At 42.3% G+C, this 18,693-nt stretch overlaps 1 protein-coding gene across 9 annotated transcripts in view; it reads right to left on the reverse strand.

Moving 5' to 3' along the window:
* Positions 1-7,318: 7,318 nt before the first annotated feature.
* Positions 7,319-18,693, reverse strand: part of Elavl4 (ELAV like RNA binding protein 4) — a 144,943-nt gene continuing 133,568 nt past the window's right edge. For 6 of the 9 annotated variants that reach the window (XM_055628986.1, XM_055628984.1, XM_055628989.1 and 3 more), the window contains exons 4-7: positions 15,429-15,582; positions 13,739-13,964; positions 12,085-12,123; positions 7,319-9,125 (exon numbers count right to left, since the gene is read on the reverse strand). In XM_055628986.1, the coding sequence (XP_055484961.1) occupies positions 8,756-9,125; positions 12,085-12,123; positions 13,739-13,964; positions 15,429-15,582 (789 nt within the window). In that variant the 3' untranslated portion in view covers positions 7,319-8,755. The remainder of the gene's footprint in view (positions 9,126-12,084; positions 12,124-13,738; positions 13,965-15,428; positions 15,583-18,693) is intronic. The other 3 variants (XM_055628988.1, XM_055628992.1, XM_055628991.1) reach the window with 2 other exon arrangements.

Consider the following 18,693-nt stretch of genomic DNA (forward strand, 5'->3'; position numbering starts at 1 on the left):
ACCAAGACTGGTAACACACATATGGGATTAGGTTGTGGAAACTTGTGGCTGGGGCCTTATTCTGCCTGGTAGTGCTAAGCATGCTCACCAACATGTGTTTGACCTTCTGCTGATGGACAGGGCACAGTTCCTTCCCTTAGAGTGCTTACAGCTTAGGGATGAAGGCACAGAAACATACATAATAAATTCCACACCATGAGAAGGAAACCAAGAAGAATAATATATATCTCGAGCTAGGGTGGCCAGAACAATAACTCTTAAGAAAGTCTGTTAGATTTTAAGATAGGTGTGGATTAGACAAATAAATAATAACAAAATAAACATTTGTATATTCATTGCTACCTATTGGGTAGTGCTTTAAGTATTAACACATATTAATATCTTTGATCCATTCAATCTCAAGTAAAGGGGTACTATTGTCATCTGTATTTTGTAGAATAGTGCAGAATAGAGTGTCTTAGCTCTCAAAATTTTACCTTTCTCTTGTGTTTTTTGTTTTATGTGGGTCTTCAACCAATTGTTCTGTGCTTACTCTCAGTGCGTGAGAATGATTTTCCTTACTGATCCTTATGAATTCACAGGTTTTTACTGATTCAAAGGCATCTCTTCCAATCATAGACACACCAAGAAGCAACCCCTTGCCATTGGGTTAGTCGGCTGCAGCAGATACAACCAGCTTATAAAGAGAAAAGATTCATTTTGGTTCACAGTTTTCAAAATGAACTCAAAGCTTCAATTTGGCTCAGAGGTTCCAATCTGTGGTTAGTTGACTCCATTGCTTTTACGTGTGTGGTATGGAAGCCAATCGTGATGGGAGTACACGACAGAGAAAAAACTGCTCATCTGATGTTTAGGAAGCAAAAAGAGAGAAAGAGGAGGGAGAGGCTGAGATCCCATCACCTTCCAGGGCCACCTCCAGTAACCTAAAGATCTCTTCCCAGGCCCGGTCTCTTAAGAGCACTCCCCCCACCCCCTTAGTAAAAAGCTTCCAAAAATATGGCCTTTTGAGGTGTAAACTATAGTAATCAGTTATTTGGACAGCCTTTAGCTAAAGTTAACCACTATAATGAATGCACTGAGGCAGAGAAGATTTGCTGGCTGGAACATAGGCCTTTCTTCATGCGCCATTTTGTTTTGTGTACTTGTGTCAGATACCTGCACGAGTGTGTGCATGTGTTTGTGTATGGGGCCACGCATGTCTTTTCCTATTACACGTTCACTCTGCCACATCCCACCATAGCTGAAATTGACTGTTGCTTCCTCCGTGCTCCCCAAATACCCTGCATCTTTGAAATGGGCCCTATATATTCTGCTTACACTTGAGTTCCTCTAAGGAAGCCACGGACTGATTGCTCTGCTCCCAGGGAGGCATACTTCCACAGTCCAGATATCCTACACAGAGTGCTCAATCAATCTTTTTCTTTTCTTTCTTCCTTTTTTTTTTTTTTTTTTTTTTTGAGACAGGGTTTTTCTGTGTAGCTTTAGCTGTCCTAGACTCACTTTGTAGACCTGGCTGGCCTCGAAATCACAGATATCTGCCTGCCTCTGCCTCCTGAGTGCTGGGATTACAGGCGTGAGCCACAGAGCCAGGGCAAGGAAGGTTTCTTAGAATGTGGGCGTATTGTGTATGCTTTGAGTGAAATGGGGCTTGGGTGTGAAGGAATGGCCTTTAAAGGAGAGGAACCCTGATGGTTGTGGAATCAGATAATAGCTAGTCATATGGGGAGGAGTTTGGGCAATGTAAAACCCCCTTCCCCCCAAGGATTCAAGTGCGGCCCTGATTTCCTAGGGCTTTTTCCCAACTCAGTAGGACAATGTGACTTACACTTTCCTTCCTTCCTGGATCCCAAAGTAATCCTCCTCCTCCTCAGAAATCTTCAGAACGTCCTTCGATTCTCCCTCTGGAGCAGATGACCACACATCTTTGCACCAAACTTCACATTTCCATTCTGTACTGTTTTCTCTCATAACCTGATGAAAGGTCACCCTCAGAACAGGCGTAAGAGAAGAGCGGTCTGGCCCTGTCTGCTCACCACGCCCCTGCGGAGGTGCCTGGCACAAGGTATTTAGAAGCAAAGATTCTAGCATGGACTTGACTAGTCTTGGATTTCACCCCCACACCTACCCAGGTGAACCTCATTCCCAGGTGGGTGGTCAAGAAAAAGAAGCATTGTTTTAAATGTCACTAATATGTTTTAGTGGAAAGATACTGGAGAGAAGCCAGATTTCTTTGAGCCTGTTTTTGGTCAGACATTAAATGAAGATTCTGTTATGTATCTCTTAGTAATGTCCTAAGAGTTTAGGGACGATCGTGTTAATGAAAGGAGAGCTCCCTGATGCCACTGGCTTACACAGTGCCTCCTGTGGAGGCCAGTGGGGTTACTCTGAAGGGCAGCTAGAAGGACTTAGCATTTTTATTTTTTATTAATTAATTAACTGCACAGCCTTGCTGCAGTTAGGGGCGTTATACTTCTGTCTCTGTTTACTTCTTTTCACTGCTATGGCATAGATGTACCCCGAAAGTCAGGTGTTGAAACTTAATGCTGGATCGTGCCTGCTGCTGACAGGTCCTCAGGAGTGACTAAGTCCTGAGGAAGGAGACCTGTGCGTGGGATTCAGACTCTAACCAAAGGGCTGGAAGGAGGTGGTTCCTTCTCCTCTCAGTCCTCTGAGTCACAGGGTTGACTCTGGAGGACACAGCAATAGTCCTACATTCCATTTCCATCCCCAGCTGCTCTGCTGCTCAATAACTTTCAGCAATTAACCCAAACCTGTCAATCCAATTTTATTTTTAAATCACTATTGAGCAATCGGACTTTTAGGGTATCACTGTCTGTAAAACATGTACAAATTTGTCTGTAAAACATGTCATAGAATCCATTTTTCTATTAAAGATCTGAGAAGGGTTTAATCCCAGACACAGCATTAATGGGATTTCCTTGTTTTTTTTATGTAACTGGGTTCATCTCTACTTTCCACTGAAGGGAGACAGTTCAACAATTGTTTTGGCTCCTGTGATGAAGAAATTGGGTACCAGGAATGGGACAGACACAGGTTTGAATTCTTGCTTTGCCACCTACTTACACAAGATACCTCACCTCTCCGAGTCTTTCTGTTCAATGTAAAAAGTATGATGACTTTTACTAGAACATTCATGTTAGTAGTTGGGAGACATACTGGTCCTGTCCCTGGAAACAACTGTTTACATCTCAGGGACTTTGTTGGAGACTGTCTGAACTAATTATAAGGCATCCTGGTGAGTCATGCGAGCCCACTTTGAATTTGAGCCACCAGCAGACTAAGCTGAACTTGCATAGAAAACCTTTTGGTAACTAACGTGGGGTTGGGTGATTTTAAGCCAGTGTTCAGTCTGTGGCAGAAACAAAAAAAAAAGATGAGTCTGGAGCAGCGCTGTTCCTTTAATTGAAGGAACATTTTCGTGTTCTCAGATCTATTTTAATCTTAAGTGCCGATTATGATCATTCTCTCCTGTTAACAGACACTTCTGTAAGTGATCCGCACACAGAGAAATACGATTCTTACATAAATACTGCACCAGGAGAAATTATCTTATTACCTAATATGCCAAAAAGCTAATAAGATAAAGAAATGGTACGAGTCATTTTTGGACAGTATTAAACTTGCTTTTAGCTCATGGAAATAAAATGTAATTTCCTTTTATTATTCCTCTCATCAGGTAGAACAAAGGCAGTGGAGGATGTTTATTCCACAGCAGTGTTCCTGAGTTCTCTTTAGGGTTGGGGGAGAAATTCAGGCAGGATGGCCTCAAATTAAGATTGCAATGACTTCCATTTAGGAAGTATGTTCCTTCTGTCTGCCAGGCATGGTTTTTGAATTCACATTCGAAAGTGAAAAATGAAGCTTCTTACTTAGTTGTACAAAACTTGTCTCTCCCTGCTTGCATGGATGTATCCGTTGAGAAGTAAATATACGTAGTTTATACCTGTTTGCGTGTGTGCTTCCATTAGGGATCAGATGCACAGTACCTACAGTGAGGCTTAGAGGGGTGGAAGGTTCTTGAATTGTCTATTGCAAAGGCAATTCTGTGCCAAATTGGGATGTTTAAGTTATCTAAGATGGCTTAGCCCCAAGACTTTGAATTGTTGTTCCTTGGGGGAGATGAACATCATATTTACAAATGAATAAACAATTGGTTTTGAAAGAAATTTAAACAGGACTCAAATAAATAAGAATTTCTGGCTGAAATCATCATCCTGTCAGTGTGTGATCTGGGGTGATGGAGGTCAGTAATGTTTTGATCTGAGCAGTGCTCATATAATATGGTTACAGACACAGCACACACACACACACACACACATACACACTTACACTCGTCCTATCTTTTCAATAGAAATAAAACTAAGTAAATGCTGTCAGCTTTCTGTGACATGCAATTTTTCATCCAAGCAAAATATAATGTACCCTGGACCTCAAAGAAATTTAATAATCTCTCTGCATTCTTGTGATTCGCTAGAGCTACCTACAAACACCCACAGAAACTATATTTGCCTGGAGATTTAAGGTAATGGATGGACAGCTGCAACAAGACAGATTTTTTTTTTTTTTTAATTCCACATGAAGCAGACACATTGTGCCTATGTTGGGAAGAGTGTACGTGCAGAATGTCCTTCTAAGGACATCTTCAGAACCTATTTAAAGGCTTACATCTATTTGGGAAACCTTCTTCATAGATTTGTTGGTGGAGAGCAGGAATGAACTGCATGACTGCTCTGCATGACCAGAGCATCTTTCCATAGTTCGACACCGTCGTGAGCCCTGACGAGTGGCAACTATCGCAGGGTTAAATGCAAAGCTTCTAGACCCTACACACACGCTTGCGAAGCTGTGTTACCTTTTGGGGACAACTATGTGTTTAAGTCCTCATTTTCCTTTACAAACCAAACATGGGGGCTTGTATTTAGAGAAAACTAAAGGGACCTTTTGAGTTCAACTGTTGAGGTTCAGGGTGACTTAGAGGTTTAATATTTAACTTGGTTAATTAAATCCCATTCTATGCTCTGAATTTAATTATCCCAACTGATGTGGTAATTTACTATAATAATAAAAAGGGGTTAATGAGAAATGGAAGAGAATTGGACTATTCATTCATCTGGATCAGTGGGGACATTTTTTTTCTAGAAGTGTCAGTTTATGGATGGTGATGTTTTATTAGGTATTATGAATTTTCAATTAGTGAGAAAGTGAAAATGAAAGGCAGGCAGTAGATCATCAAGGAATGATCACATTCAGAAATAGGTAAGAAGCTCTTTCTGTAAAGTTTGGGGCAGATTTTAACATGATTTTATGATGAGGTAGCCACTTTTTATCTTTGTAGGTGTGGCTAAACCATGTTCTTTTTACACTGCGCAAGAAGTCTTTTTTTGGGTTCCCTCTCAAATAGAAAGTCAAGTCTTTGCTACTTCTAAATAAAAGTGAATTCAATAATGAAAGACGATCTTTCTTGTTTGGCCGTCACTTTTCAGAACAAATAGTCCGTTTCCTTGATACAGTCCTCAACCTGACCTCAGTGAAGGATGGGGCAAGAGAAGCAGACCCCAATATGGTTCAAACCTACTGGACACTGGCTGGTTTTTTCAGGGTGCTCAATCTCATGGAGCCTTGCCCGAATCACCTGCGTAATGAGGACGATGCTATTTGCCCTTCACAGACTGCTGAGAGGATAAAGTGAGAGAATGAAGTAGTCCCTACACAGCCTGCGTGACGCATATTGGATGCTTGGTAAACGCTGATGTTTTGTCCTCCTAAGAAGCCACAGATGTTTCTCATAAATAACAGATAGCAGCATGTCATAATGACGTATGGAATGCCAAATCTCTGGCATACCACCTAGGAGAGCGTGCCTCAGACTTTAAAGCACCGGGATTCACTGTGGGATCTGGCTCTGTGTAAAATTGACTTCAGTCTGAGGTTCTGCACTTCTAGCAGTCTCTCAGATGACCATACTTTAAGTAGCACAGAACTAGGGCAATGACTTCTAAATACTGAATAAACTTGTATTGGGCTAAGTTGCAAAACAGAACCTCACTCTATTTTTTTTATTTATTTAATGAGAGAATATCAGGGAATTCTACATATACTATAAAAAATTTGAATAAACACATTTAAAAATTTGGGAAGCTCAAATTCATTCTACACACTTTCATTTATTGTCTGGACAGATAAAGTACAAATAATTCAAACACAACAAGATTATGAAAAAAAACATTTACAATACTTTCCCTCAGAAATCATCTAAACTAGCAAGATTAACATGAAGTCATTCATTTATAACTAAAGTATACAACTGCCTGGTCCTAAGATTTTTTTTCCTTTTTTTTCCCCCAGATTGAACACATCATAGAGAAGAGATTTTGGCATGCCTTTCCCATGAATGCTTAGCAAATGCATCAGAACTTTGCCAGCAAACTGCATTCATTCATAGCAGGTGACATAAAAAGGTTTCCCTGAATGTTGAACGAGTGTTCTCTGAACTGAAATCTGGTGTTATTTATTTATTTTTCTCCAAAAACCGAAAAGAGGAAAAAAATAGAAAAAAAATTTAAAGGAGTAGTCTATGATGCAGCCTCGGTTTTCGTTATCTGTCTACCACTACGACGACGACTACAAAGTTTGCCTCTTCAGTGTGCAAACAACAGTCCTGTCTACATGCACTTAGTGGGTTCAGCATGGGAAAAAATGCACAAAATAAGCACAAGTTATAAATAACCATAACGTTTTATTACCATTAAGACTAAACTTGTATTGAAAAGATTTTATGTAACAAGACAAGAAAAGCAATAGCAAATTGTACTATCAACTAGATTATGCATAGCGAGTAACTGTTTCTATTACCCAGGGAAGAGCATGAACTCTTGGATTTTTTTTTTTGTTTAATTTTTGTTTTAAATATATAACCGTACAAAGCACAAACGTACTAAAATGATCAGTGCGCTGGACATGGGAGCGTGCTCCCACAATCCTTTTGTTCCCTTAGCTCTGTTTAGTTTTCCCCAATCTGAATTACATTGAAATAAAGACCCAGTGTTTTCAAAGTTTTCTACTGTGCAGTAAGAAAAAATATTCACAACAAACATGACAATATAGCAAACAATAGTTCTACACAAGTTACCTTGATACCTCTTTAACTGTCACTTAAATATCATAAGAAAACATTTTAAGACATATACAAACAAAACTAGCCAAGTGTTACAACTTATAATAAATTAACCAAAGAAAAATAACTTTATATATATATTTATATTATATATACACATACACACACAACAGAATGACACAATAATATGCTTCTTCCCAAAGTTTAAGTAAACAAACAAGTAGTCTAGCCAATCTAGCTATATTTGATCTTGGCCATAGGCATCATCACATCTGCAATGAAATAAATAAGTGTTTCAAGCAACATAAACAGTGTTTCAAATGTACCCACACAGCCCAATTTTATCAGCATGGGCTACAAAGTGAATTTGAAAATTGCTTAATGAATGTAAAGCAAAGGTATCTTTTTTCTTCTCCTAAACACGTTTACACTTAACTGTGATACTAAGATATGTAAATAATTTTGTAGCACCTACTGCTCAAACTAAGGAAGTTTTAGGTTAAAAAGAAAATGAATCTTTTTTAATTTTTGTTCTGCTGACATCCCATACTGATGACTTAAAGAAAAACTGTCTTTCAACTCATCTCCTTGCTTTTGGGTTTTGACTGTGGGGAACTGTGGTACCCTGGGTAGAACGAACACTCCTTTCCCCTAGCAATTAATATTTTTTTATTATTATTACATGCTATGAAAAGATATGAAGATCATCTGTTTATAGCCCATCCTTCAAAAAACAGTCTACGAATCCAGTTTAAAACACACATCTTGATCTCTAAAAAGTTACCAGTGCAGTATGAACGCGACAAAGTTGTCAATTTCCCCTAAATTAGCCAGTCAAAATATTTTTTTCTCAAATCCAGATTCTCTTGTAAAAATTCTTTATATTTTATAAAAATAGATTTTTCTTGAAACCCATTTTCAGCAAAGAGACCACCTCTTTGGCAACAATGTTAATGTTATTAAATTGTTAATGTCATCAGGTACCCCCTTTCCCCATCCCCTAACAGAAGACTGTTTTAGTTCACATGATATAAAAGAAAAAAGGAAAAATAAAAAAATTTGCAAAAGTTTTTTTTTTCATTTTTGCAATTTTTATTATTCCTCTTTAATTTGTGTGGGGGTTTTTAACCAATCTGATTGGATCAACATTTGACAAAAAAGAAAAATCTTTTTTTTTTCCTCCTTTGAATCCCATTACTTTGTAAAAATTGTTTATTATTTTTTTGTGTTTTTTGTTTTTCTTCTTCAAATGAGCGAATGGTCATCTTAAAAAGACCCACCTTCAAGGAAGGTAGTAAAGTTAGCTGGCTGGGTAAAAATCCCTGCACATTGCTATCTATGTATATTATATTCAACAACGACAGCTATGAAAGAACATTCAATGCATCAAAGTATTTTTTTTTGTTTTTTTCTTTTTTTTTTTTCTAAGCATTATAAAATCCTTTCCTGGTACACCTCAGGATAATCCAATGTTTTAATACTCAGGCAACATGGGCTTATAAAGTCCATGATTGAATATAAGCCTTGTAAAGTTTGTCTCTCTCTTTTGTGTATGTGTGTGCGCGGGTGTTTTGTTCTTATATATTTATATATATATTTTAATAAGTATGGGTGAGAAATTCAGGACTTGTGGGCTTTGTTGGTTTTAAAGGAAACTTGCAACACTCTGTCTCCCAGGCGATAACCATTGAGGCTGGCGATGGCCATGGCTGCCTCATCGTAGTTGGTCATGGTGACAAAGCCGAATCCCTTGCACTTGTTGGTGTTGAAGTCACGGATGACCTTGACGTTGTTCACTGCACCGAAGGGGCCAAAGAGCTGCCAGAGGACACTCTCATCAGAATCAGGGGACAGGTTATAGACGAAGATGCACCAGCCTGTCCCTGTATGACCAGGGATGTTCATTCCCACAAGACTTGTCATCCCGTCAATCGTGATTGGGGAGAACCTGGGGGGACAAGCAGAAGGGGGGACTGGTCCAGACATCAGTCTGACCATGGATGACACACAGATGCACAGACACAGACACGGGGCAAAGGGCTGAGTGAGTGTTTGCAGGAGAGTCTTCAGGGTTTCAAAACCAAAACGCAAAAGCTAACATCTGTGATCTTTCCTCCGACGGGGTGGCTGGACAGCTAAGGGATGTACATGCCAAGAGAATGGCCACGTCATTTCCTAAAAGCCACAGGAGCTCCCCCCCCCCCCCCCCGATCAAGGCTTTAAACAGCTCTAACACAGGCTATATTCATACGGTGTCCCACTCTAAACCTACCCTGCCATAGACTGAGTTCTCCGGGAAGGGACTCTGTTTCATCCGTTGCACTGCTGGGTTTATTCATTCAGTGGAGTGCATATGTGTTCTCCCAGACACAGTGGCCCATAGAAAACTACAGGTTTACTGACTGACTGAGTGACAGTTTGATGTCAATGGTTGGAAAACTTTACTCTGTGACTTTTTAGGGAGATTACCCGATGGCAGTAGTCTCAGTAATCCCAGTCCCTCCACCTCTGTCGGTGTTACTGAGGGTGGAGGGACATGAGGATGTATCTTGCTGTTGACCAGATGAATGGCTCATGTTCCATTTAGCATTCACTTGTAAGGGTTCTCCCACACAACTAGAGCAGCAATAATAGACTCCTTGATACTGTATCGTCTCGAATCTGCTTCTGAGCATCATTGGAACAAGTCCTCAAGTGGTTCCAGCAGTTACAAATTTTGAATTGCTATACATTGGAAAAGCACAAAAACACTCTTTTCTTTGGTGCAACAACTGTTGTATTAGGTTTAAAATGTCAATGTTTTTGTGTAGCATTGAAAAGAAAAAAAAATAAGCCCTTTAGATTTTATTCACTGTCTGATAAAATAAACCCATGTGGCATTTGTGATGGAAGAAACAGCTGGGATACCAGAGTCTATGGCAGGACAGTATTGGCAACACCTTGTTTCACACTGAACTTATACAGGGAATTTTGACCTATTCACTGATGACCAGATTGCTTTTCTTTTGGTTGAATTTTTTTGAGGGTCGAGGTGAAGGAATGGGAGAAGACGAAGTTCAAAATAGACAGGGGTATGAGACAAAGAGGAAGTTATGACTGCTTTTAAAAGTAAGCAGACACTCTTGGAGGCCTAGAAGTCTTGTTACATTTTCACATTTCACTAGAACTTGGATAATAACCTAAAGATATGCTAAGCAGAACAACTCAATAGATGTTATTTTTGCTATTATTCACCAAAGCAAGTTTCCATTTTGCTTACAAACTAACAATTAAACAAAAGCAAAGACCATTTATGATACACATCCTCAAAGGGGTAAAATGGCTTAATTGTTATTTGTATTTATTTTTTTAAGACTGACTTATAAAGTATTTCTCATTCAGCTGTGTGAGCCTCTGACATCTTTCAGTTTATGTATAGAAAGCAACTAAGTATTTATTATAAGGCCAACCTCAGAGTCCGGAAAGGGGTTTTAAGGAGGACTGCCACTCAAGTTGGGGATGGTTACCTGGAACACTGACGCAGGCTACCGCCAGCTCCAGGTCTGATGTGAAGGAGAATCGTGTTATTGACTAACGCTGACTGTGTTCTATTGGGTCAGGCTGGGCCGGACTGGACACCCGACGATGTGGCAACACGTGTGGAACAGTCCAGCCGTTCCTAGCCGTGTGTGTTCTAACCTTTTCCCCATAGCATTTGGTGCCAGTTCGCTGAAGTCAGAGAGCAGCAAAGACGTGGGATAGGGCTGGAAAAGATGTGGTGTGCCCGGGAAGGCGAGCAGCATGTTAGACGTTTGGAGATACGTCACAGCCAGCCTCACTGGCGCTGGGCCCGAGATTTAAGAGGCTGCTGCTCTCCGCAGGTTAAGCTGCAGTCAGCTCACTCCCTTCCTGATGTGCTAGTCTCCAGAGTGAGGGTACTTACCACACATAGTCAAGAGGCCAAAGCCTAGATAAAGTAGGGAGTGGCTGGTGGCTATTAAAGACCATGTCTCCCTTAGCCGGTGAAGGGGTAATTGAGGAGCACATCTCTACTGATAAAGAAGATGCTCTATGTCCCTGGTAGTGGAGTGGAGCCTGTCAGGCCACATGTGGGAACCTCACGGACACAGTGCACACAGTGACATAACCTACCAAAGTTTCAAGACTCTGATTTCAGGTTGGGCCTGGAAAGCCTTGTGACTACATTCAAAGTCTCAAACTCCTCACCCTGTTTTAGTCCCCAACCCCATAAAAAGGTTTAAATGAAAGAAACCTTAAATTCAACACCCCCCAACAACCGAGAGAAGACTTATAACAGCTAAAACCTGTAATAAAAGAAACCCTTGGTTGAGGTGCACACAGATACACTTCATTCTCAAAATGTGCCCAGAAATGCACAGAGGTGAGATGGGAGTAAAAGACGCCATGCATGTTTCAATTCATGATTTGGCCAGAACTTATAGTAAAAAAAAAAAAAAAAAAAAAAAAAAAAAATCTATTTTTTTCCCCACTGAAAATCATAAGATTGTCAGCCATGATGTACTAGCAAAATGTTCTAATTTTCATTTGCTGGGATCTGCCCTCTTAAACTGACTCCTGGCACTAAAAACGCAAAACAGGTGCTCGGCAAGTTTGCAAAATTAGCCAGAAAAGTCAGGGCTTTCTCCTCAAGGGAAGCCGGTCAGGACTCGATGAGATCACCCAGGGCTTTGTAGCTGTGGCACCTGAACCATGGGGAAAGCCCACCTGCGAAAAAAAGGAAGGGTGAAACACACAAATACATTTTTGTGTGCCCTAAAAGAAACAAAATTAACCGAGGTCCAAAATTAAAATTAAGAATTTGACATGCTGGTGGAAGAAAAAGGAAGAATTAAAAAAAAATTAAAAGTAAAGTTAGTGAATTAAAAAAAAAAATCTAGCCCCAGTCTGTGCCAACACGGACATCTGGCAATCTGTGGAGTTTTAATTACCTCTTTACGCCATAGGCCATATTAAGCAAATTGTCCAGCCTGCAAAGAGAAGGAGGGTCTCTGGGTTAATGCCTCGCAGATGGCAAGATCACTCAATGGAACTATTAATAAGAATGCTCCATTTTCCAAGAAGAAAAGCTCGACAACTTTCCCCACTGCTCAGGAGACTATCCACTGGTACTTCTCTCTTTTCCTCTTTCCAATTTCAAGTAATTCATGTCCATCCAGGTCAATGCTAGAGGCAAAAGCAGGTGTCTAATGAACCCTGTTTTCTTTCAAGGTCTGAATTAATTCAGCACTGCCACCCAACATTTGTGTGGACCTATTTTTATGTCGTCTGCGAAGTTGTTAAAACTGGGGGTGTTCTTAAATTGTTTACCTTTCATCACAACCAGGCTTGTGAGCAAAATGTCTCTGTTCCAGGTTAACAACACATGATCACAGACTACATATGAGCAGGCCTTTTATGTTAGTCTAGCTGCTTTAACTAAATCTGGCCACACACAATTTGGAAGGCAGAGAGTTTTTGAGAGCTAAGGTTAAAAACCAAACCAAACGAAACCAAACCAAACCATAACCAGCTTACTGCTTACAGCCCAAAGCACCTCCCAGCAAAATGTCATTATGTTATAATCTTCCTCACATACACTACCCTTCTTGGGGGCAAGCCTGTGGAAGTAGCAATCATAGTTCCCACCATTAGAAGCCTGCTGGAAAGGCTTTTTACATAAATACTGCATGTGCTTTCACACAAAATAGAAATTAGATGGCTTGGGCCTTTCATGAAGTCATTAACCTTTTCAGAGTCATCAGGCCTAGGAGGACACGTGAAGAAACAGATTTCTTCCCCCACTGTAGCCAGATGGACAGTTACTATTATAGAGGGAAGGACCTCCTATTTTCTCATGTGAGATTTGACAGTCAGAAAAACCCTTTCGTTGATGGGAAGTTGGTACGTGGGCAGAAGACAGTGGTCGCTTAGAATTTACCAAGGAGAGGTCAAGATCATGCCTCTCGCCTACGCAACAGAGGCTGGCCAGGGTCTGACTGCTGTCCTGGGGAAAACCTGCCTTTTGGAAATGTGCCATGGGGAACTAATTAGTCCATTGCACCAGGGACTTCCTGGGGGTTGGTTACCCAAAGAAAGCACTAGTAACGTATGGGTGAATCTTTCTTTCATCTTCTCAGAATATGTGACTTAAAGAGAGTAAAGTTAATATTAAAGAGAGTCTTTCCTCCTCTGGATTCCTATGGCGTTCACTAGCGGAAGAGGCGTGAATAAGCCACTCCTTGACAGGCTCTACTTCTGGGTCTATCCTGCCTTAAGTCTGAGCTGTTGTGTATGACCACATCTTAGTGCTTAGCTCCATTAAAATGGATTCTTCTTGTCTGACGAAATACCGAGATTTTGTTTCTACCAACGAATCTCAGGTTTAACGAGCAGTCACAGCGACAAGCTGGAAGAGGGCGAGTGAGAGCACCTAGTCCTGCTGGATAATTTTATAGGAGCAGCAAATGATGCTTTGGGGAAGCGCCACACAGTGATGGTTGGGTGTTCTGTCCTTCAGAGCTGTGGGCTCGCTGGCCCAAGCACTAGACCATACTGGTGTCGGGGTCGTGGGTACTAGTCTCCTTCCTCTGTGGGTATGCCTACCTGAACCTCTGAGCCTGGTGGTGAAGAGGGCCGGGGTAGCGCCTGTTGGGGGACTGATACAGCTGGGAGAGTAGGGCCTGGCTGGACTTCTGGCTGGGGTTGTTGGCAAACTTCACAGTAATCGGTTCTGTAGCACCGCTGGGCTTCTGGCCATTCAGCCCTTTGATGGCTTCTTCTGCCTCAATCCTCTTATCAAATCGGATGAATCCCACCCCTCTGGAGACTCCTGGGGGAAAGGAAAAAACATTTGTAAAGAGGGGGCAAACGTTGGTGGGTGTCACTGGAAAGCAGTGGACGAGCTTCTGGTGACTCGAGCCACATGGGAGGCCAGCTCCCTGAAGCTCTATCGCTCACCAAATGGCATCAGATGTCTGCAATGCCGAGGAGGCAGGGGCGTTGCCCTCCAAGCCTCCGCAGCTGCTCTTCTCAGTCCCCATCTACTTTTGGTTGTAAAGAACCACCCAACACTATCTAGTTCTGCAGAGGGCCTTCCTACCTCAAAGCTGGGATTGTCATCTATTTGAAAAGTAACTTCTGACTACACATGTTCCTTTAGGAACATATTCTGTGCTGCTTTTGAACCTTTTGACTGATGTACTTTATAGCTGCCACTTATTCTTTGTTGTCTTAAACAGAGACAAATAAAACCTACAAACTCCCTTTCCCTGGATCTTTGCTACATGCAGATAAAATCCAGACTTTACAGGATGGCAGTTGCTGCCTTTGGCAGTCAGGCTTTGAATCTCCTATTGAACCTCTCACCAGCCACCCTGACCTGCATTGAACAGGCTGTATTCCTTCTCAACATCATGCCCTGGGGTATACCATCCTCTGAATCTAGACTATTCTACCCCTTCCTTTTTGCCAGGAAACTGAATCATTCTCCAGAGATCTGTTCCAAAACTGCCTCTGCTGTGGAGCCATGGTGTCTTCACCAGGCACAGTGCACCTCCTTCTGAGCTCTCATGGGACACTGGACTGTCCCTAGAAAGGATATGCAACATTGGACTCATGTGAATCAGCTTTTTGTCTCCTTTATCCTTGGTCCCCAATGTCCCTCTGCACAGTGTTTGTGGCAGCAGGAGATGGCAGCATGAATCAAATAGTAAACATGCATTTTACCTCTATTCTTAGGGGTGACACTTTCAATTGGGATCAAATCAGGCAAAAGACAGTGTCACTGACAGTGCGGCCCAAACCACCTTGCGTCTCTTTCTGAGACGTGCTGACTGGGTTTCTTTCTCATGGACAAAGAACCCAAGCGCTAGAGACTCTGCTCACATACCCCTACACCATTGACTGGTGGGAAATCTGCCTCCAACTTTACATAATTCCTAATGTGTAGAATAAGGCAGCTTGGTGTTCCTTCCAGCTCTCTTTTGCTGTGATCTGGAGCTAGGGATGTACGGATAGTTTGTTCTGCATGCTGGTTAAAGGTTGAGAGAGACTTTGAAGGCCACAGAACGCTACTCCCAACTCAATACCCAAATCTTCTTTTACAATCCTGTTCAAGCAGTTTAGCTGTGGAGGCTCTGGCTTCTCAAGAGGGTCCATTTAAGCAGTCCATGTGTGAGCATCAGGAATCTGCTTGCTCAGCTTCTACTGCCTCACCTTCAACGACCTGGAACTTAACTCTGTGGGTAACAGGGTACAGATATACAGGGAGAGCAATTACAGGGAAACACTTAACCTGTGACTTGATCAACCAGGATGCGGGAGGTGATGATACGACCGTATTGCGAGAAAATCTGCTCCAGCTCCTTCTGGGTCATGGTCTTGGGAAGGCCACTAACATACAGGTTGGCATCCCTGATGGAGGCCGAGCTCGGACGGGCATAGGACACCTAGGAGAAGGTGAGAGATGCTAAATGCACCACAGACACTCATCCTTAGAGCAGAGACCAAGGCAACAACCAAGATGACAGTCCCCTGTCTCTCCTTAGGACCCATGATTCTTCTATAGGAATAAGAGCAGGAGAACAAGAGATGAACAAAAGGAGAGCTGTCGACAACTTAAAAGAAACGCGCAGATAAGGGTCTCTAAGTGCAGAACAAAATAGTACTGTATGGCAGCTGTTACACGCAGAACTACCCATGCATGGTGTTCTGAAGATTTACCTCCTGGATATGGGGGTATAGATGATCTGCTGTATCCAACACATAATAATCTTCGAATAAACCATATGTAAAAAAATAAAGAAATGACCATGAAATACTGCTCTGCACATTTCTCTCTGTGACAGCCTCCCTACCCCCATTCTCCATTTGAAGCATAAAAGCGATCAGGTTCTCTGTAAGATTTTTTTTTCTTTTTTTTTTTTATATCCCATCCTTTGTGTTGTTCCAATCTGTTCCCATGAGGTCTGCTCTCGCTGAATGACAAAGTGCTGGTGAAATGGGGTTGAATGAACATCTGCTTGTTAAACTCGATATGTGACCTTGTTGTCACATCTGCAACGACCAGTTGCCTCTAACTTTGAGGCAGGGCAGATAAAACCACAACAAACAAAATGGGGGCACGGCGGACAAGAAGGAGGGGAGGAACAGTGGGAGAGAAAAGAGAACTTCCTCGGTGGTTATAATAGGCTTGACTTTGTAAATTTGTCCTCCCAGATCTCTCAACTGCTTTTTTTTTTCCTCCCCAAAAAGCTAACATAGAGTTGTAAACAGATCTGAGATTCCATCTGCAAGAAGCCAAATCTTCAGCAGTACACATAAGCAAAGCAAACCCCAGCAGTCATTAATTTTAGACTTTCATTTACTTATTTATTTATTTTTTAAAGGAAACAACATCAGACATTTGAAATATAATTTACAGCTAGTCTAACAAAAGCACTTTCCTGCTAAAGCTATTTCTGGGGCGGTTATGGCTCAGAATAGAAGATGAAAACAGTCATTTCAGAGTACATCTGACAAACAGTGGACAGGAAGGGACCTATATGCCTTAGCATTTCTCAGCTGGCAGCTTTATTTAATCTACAGAACAGATTCAAGAAGGCCTGCTAAATCCATTAGGGTGGGAATGTGTGCATGGGTGTGTGTGTGTGTGTGTGTGTGTGTGTGTGTGTGTACATAAATGCCTGTGTGCACAACAAATGACATCCTAAACCAGACATTTGACATTAAGAGCTACACCTTGAGCAGCAAAGCCGGCCTTGTTTGTGAGATCTTCGGGCGGAGACAATAGGTGCAGAAGGAGGATGGAGGATGAGCAGCAGCCCCATACTTATGGCACATTCCCCTTCCTATGACAGGGACACTAGGTCCCTTTATGAGTTCTATACCTAAAAATAGATGTTGACTCAACAGAAAATGATGTGAATGACTAATCTGCCTCGCTAGCCTCCTCTCACTGATGGAGCCAGGCAGCTGCCTTCAGTATCTACATCTTCTGGAAACCCATGGGTGGCCTAGGGGACCTCTGCACATGCCACACTTTCCCAGCACACGGCAGGGTGGCAGAGTGGCCTCAACATCGTGTGCCTCTGTGTGCATGTGGGGCTAGGGAGCAGAAGGATCAGCAGTCCCACGTAACTGTCTGGGTGAGACTCTACGCCCCAGAACCCGCTCCTCTCCCTTGTTATCTCAGGGGCAAGAAGAGGCTACAACACAGCAGGACTGTTTCCCATTCAGGAGGAAGCAATGGTAGGAAGGAGGAAATCTGTCCATAGTAATAAGACTTACCTGTCTTACCTTGCCTATTACTGATGTCATTTGAATACATATGTGTTCTCTCAAAGTTCAACCTCCCCCACTGTGCACCTTTACTCAGGGGAAAGAGGCTAAATTATACTCTCGTAAGGGCTTAGCCCAAATGCCACCTTCTTTTGGCAGTCTTCTCTGTGTGACATTGCCTCACCCTGAGCTCCTCTTTAGTGATGCACTTGTTCTGACCTTGACTCACCACCATCTCACCGTTTTCTTGGTGTGTGGGTGTGTGTGCCTTATTTATGTCTGTCTGAAACCTGCAAAGGGCACAAAACATACTGAAAAAAAAAAAAGAATGAACACCTGGAGATCATGATGAGTGATGCCAGTGTCGTCGCTCTTCAGGGTTAACTACTGCTTGGTTTCCTCTCTAAAATGATCACTCGGCCAAGCATCCAGAATCACAGTTGTGCGGCCTCACTAAGGGATAAGCTACTTCCTCTCTAGTGTCTGAGGTTGGAAGGACCAAGAGAAGTTTGTTTCAGAATAAGACATCTCGCTCAGCAAACACTGCTGGAGCATCTACTCTCTGTAGTGGGAACACAGCACAAAGCAGGCATGTTGTTTACAACAGGAACCTCGGGATTTACTAAATAAACATGGGGTGAGCGGGAGAATGGGTGAGCAAACACAATGACCCACTGCCATGAAGTCACAAGATGCGTGCCACACCAAGGCTATATCTCAGTGTGACTCAAACACCGGGGAGGGGTAATCTGAGGGTTAGAAGGACCAGGAGAAGATGGAGCTGTAGTGGTAAGATGATGAGGAAATGGGAGCCTGGTAAGAGCCTTCCGCTGGGAGACAAACAAAACGAGGAAGGTCAAGGGTTACGCAATGCCCAGCAGTGCACAATCTCCGCTATCTGCACAACACGTAGCAAACACGTTGATCTCTACTGGTTTGGGGCAGCTAGAGCTGGGGTCCAGAAAGGATCATGCTGATGGCAGACTCCAGGGGGCAAAGGGAGGTGGCACTGAAAGAAATGACACAATCAAAACTACTTCGCCAAAGTTGATCTTGGGGCAGAATCTCAGCTTAGCTGGGGAGAATGATGGTCACAGATCCCCAGAGCCTGGTCCAGGCACAGGGCAGCGGCAGATCTGAAGGGGAACAGCATTTAGGTCATTCCATCCCCAGGCTAAGCCCTGCTTAGCTTTCCTCCTCTATTCAGAGCCACAGATTACTGTTCTTTTAGCCCTGTCTGCAAGGGGCCTCTGAGGAGAGGACTGGGCACAAGTGGCAGG

Source organism: Psammomys obesus, unplaced genomic scaffold (genome assembly GCF_907164565.1).
Source record: "Psammomys obesus unplaced genomic scaffold, mPsaObe1.curated_primary_1811, whole genome shotgun sequence".
Classification (NCBI taxonomy): domain Eukaryota; kingdom Metazoa; phylum Chordata; class Mammalia; order Rodentia; family Muridae; genus Psammomys; species Psammomys obesus.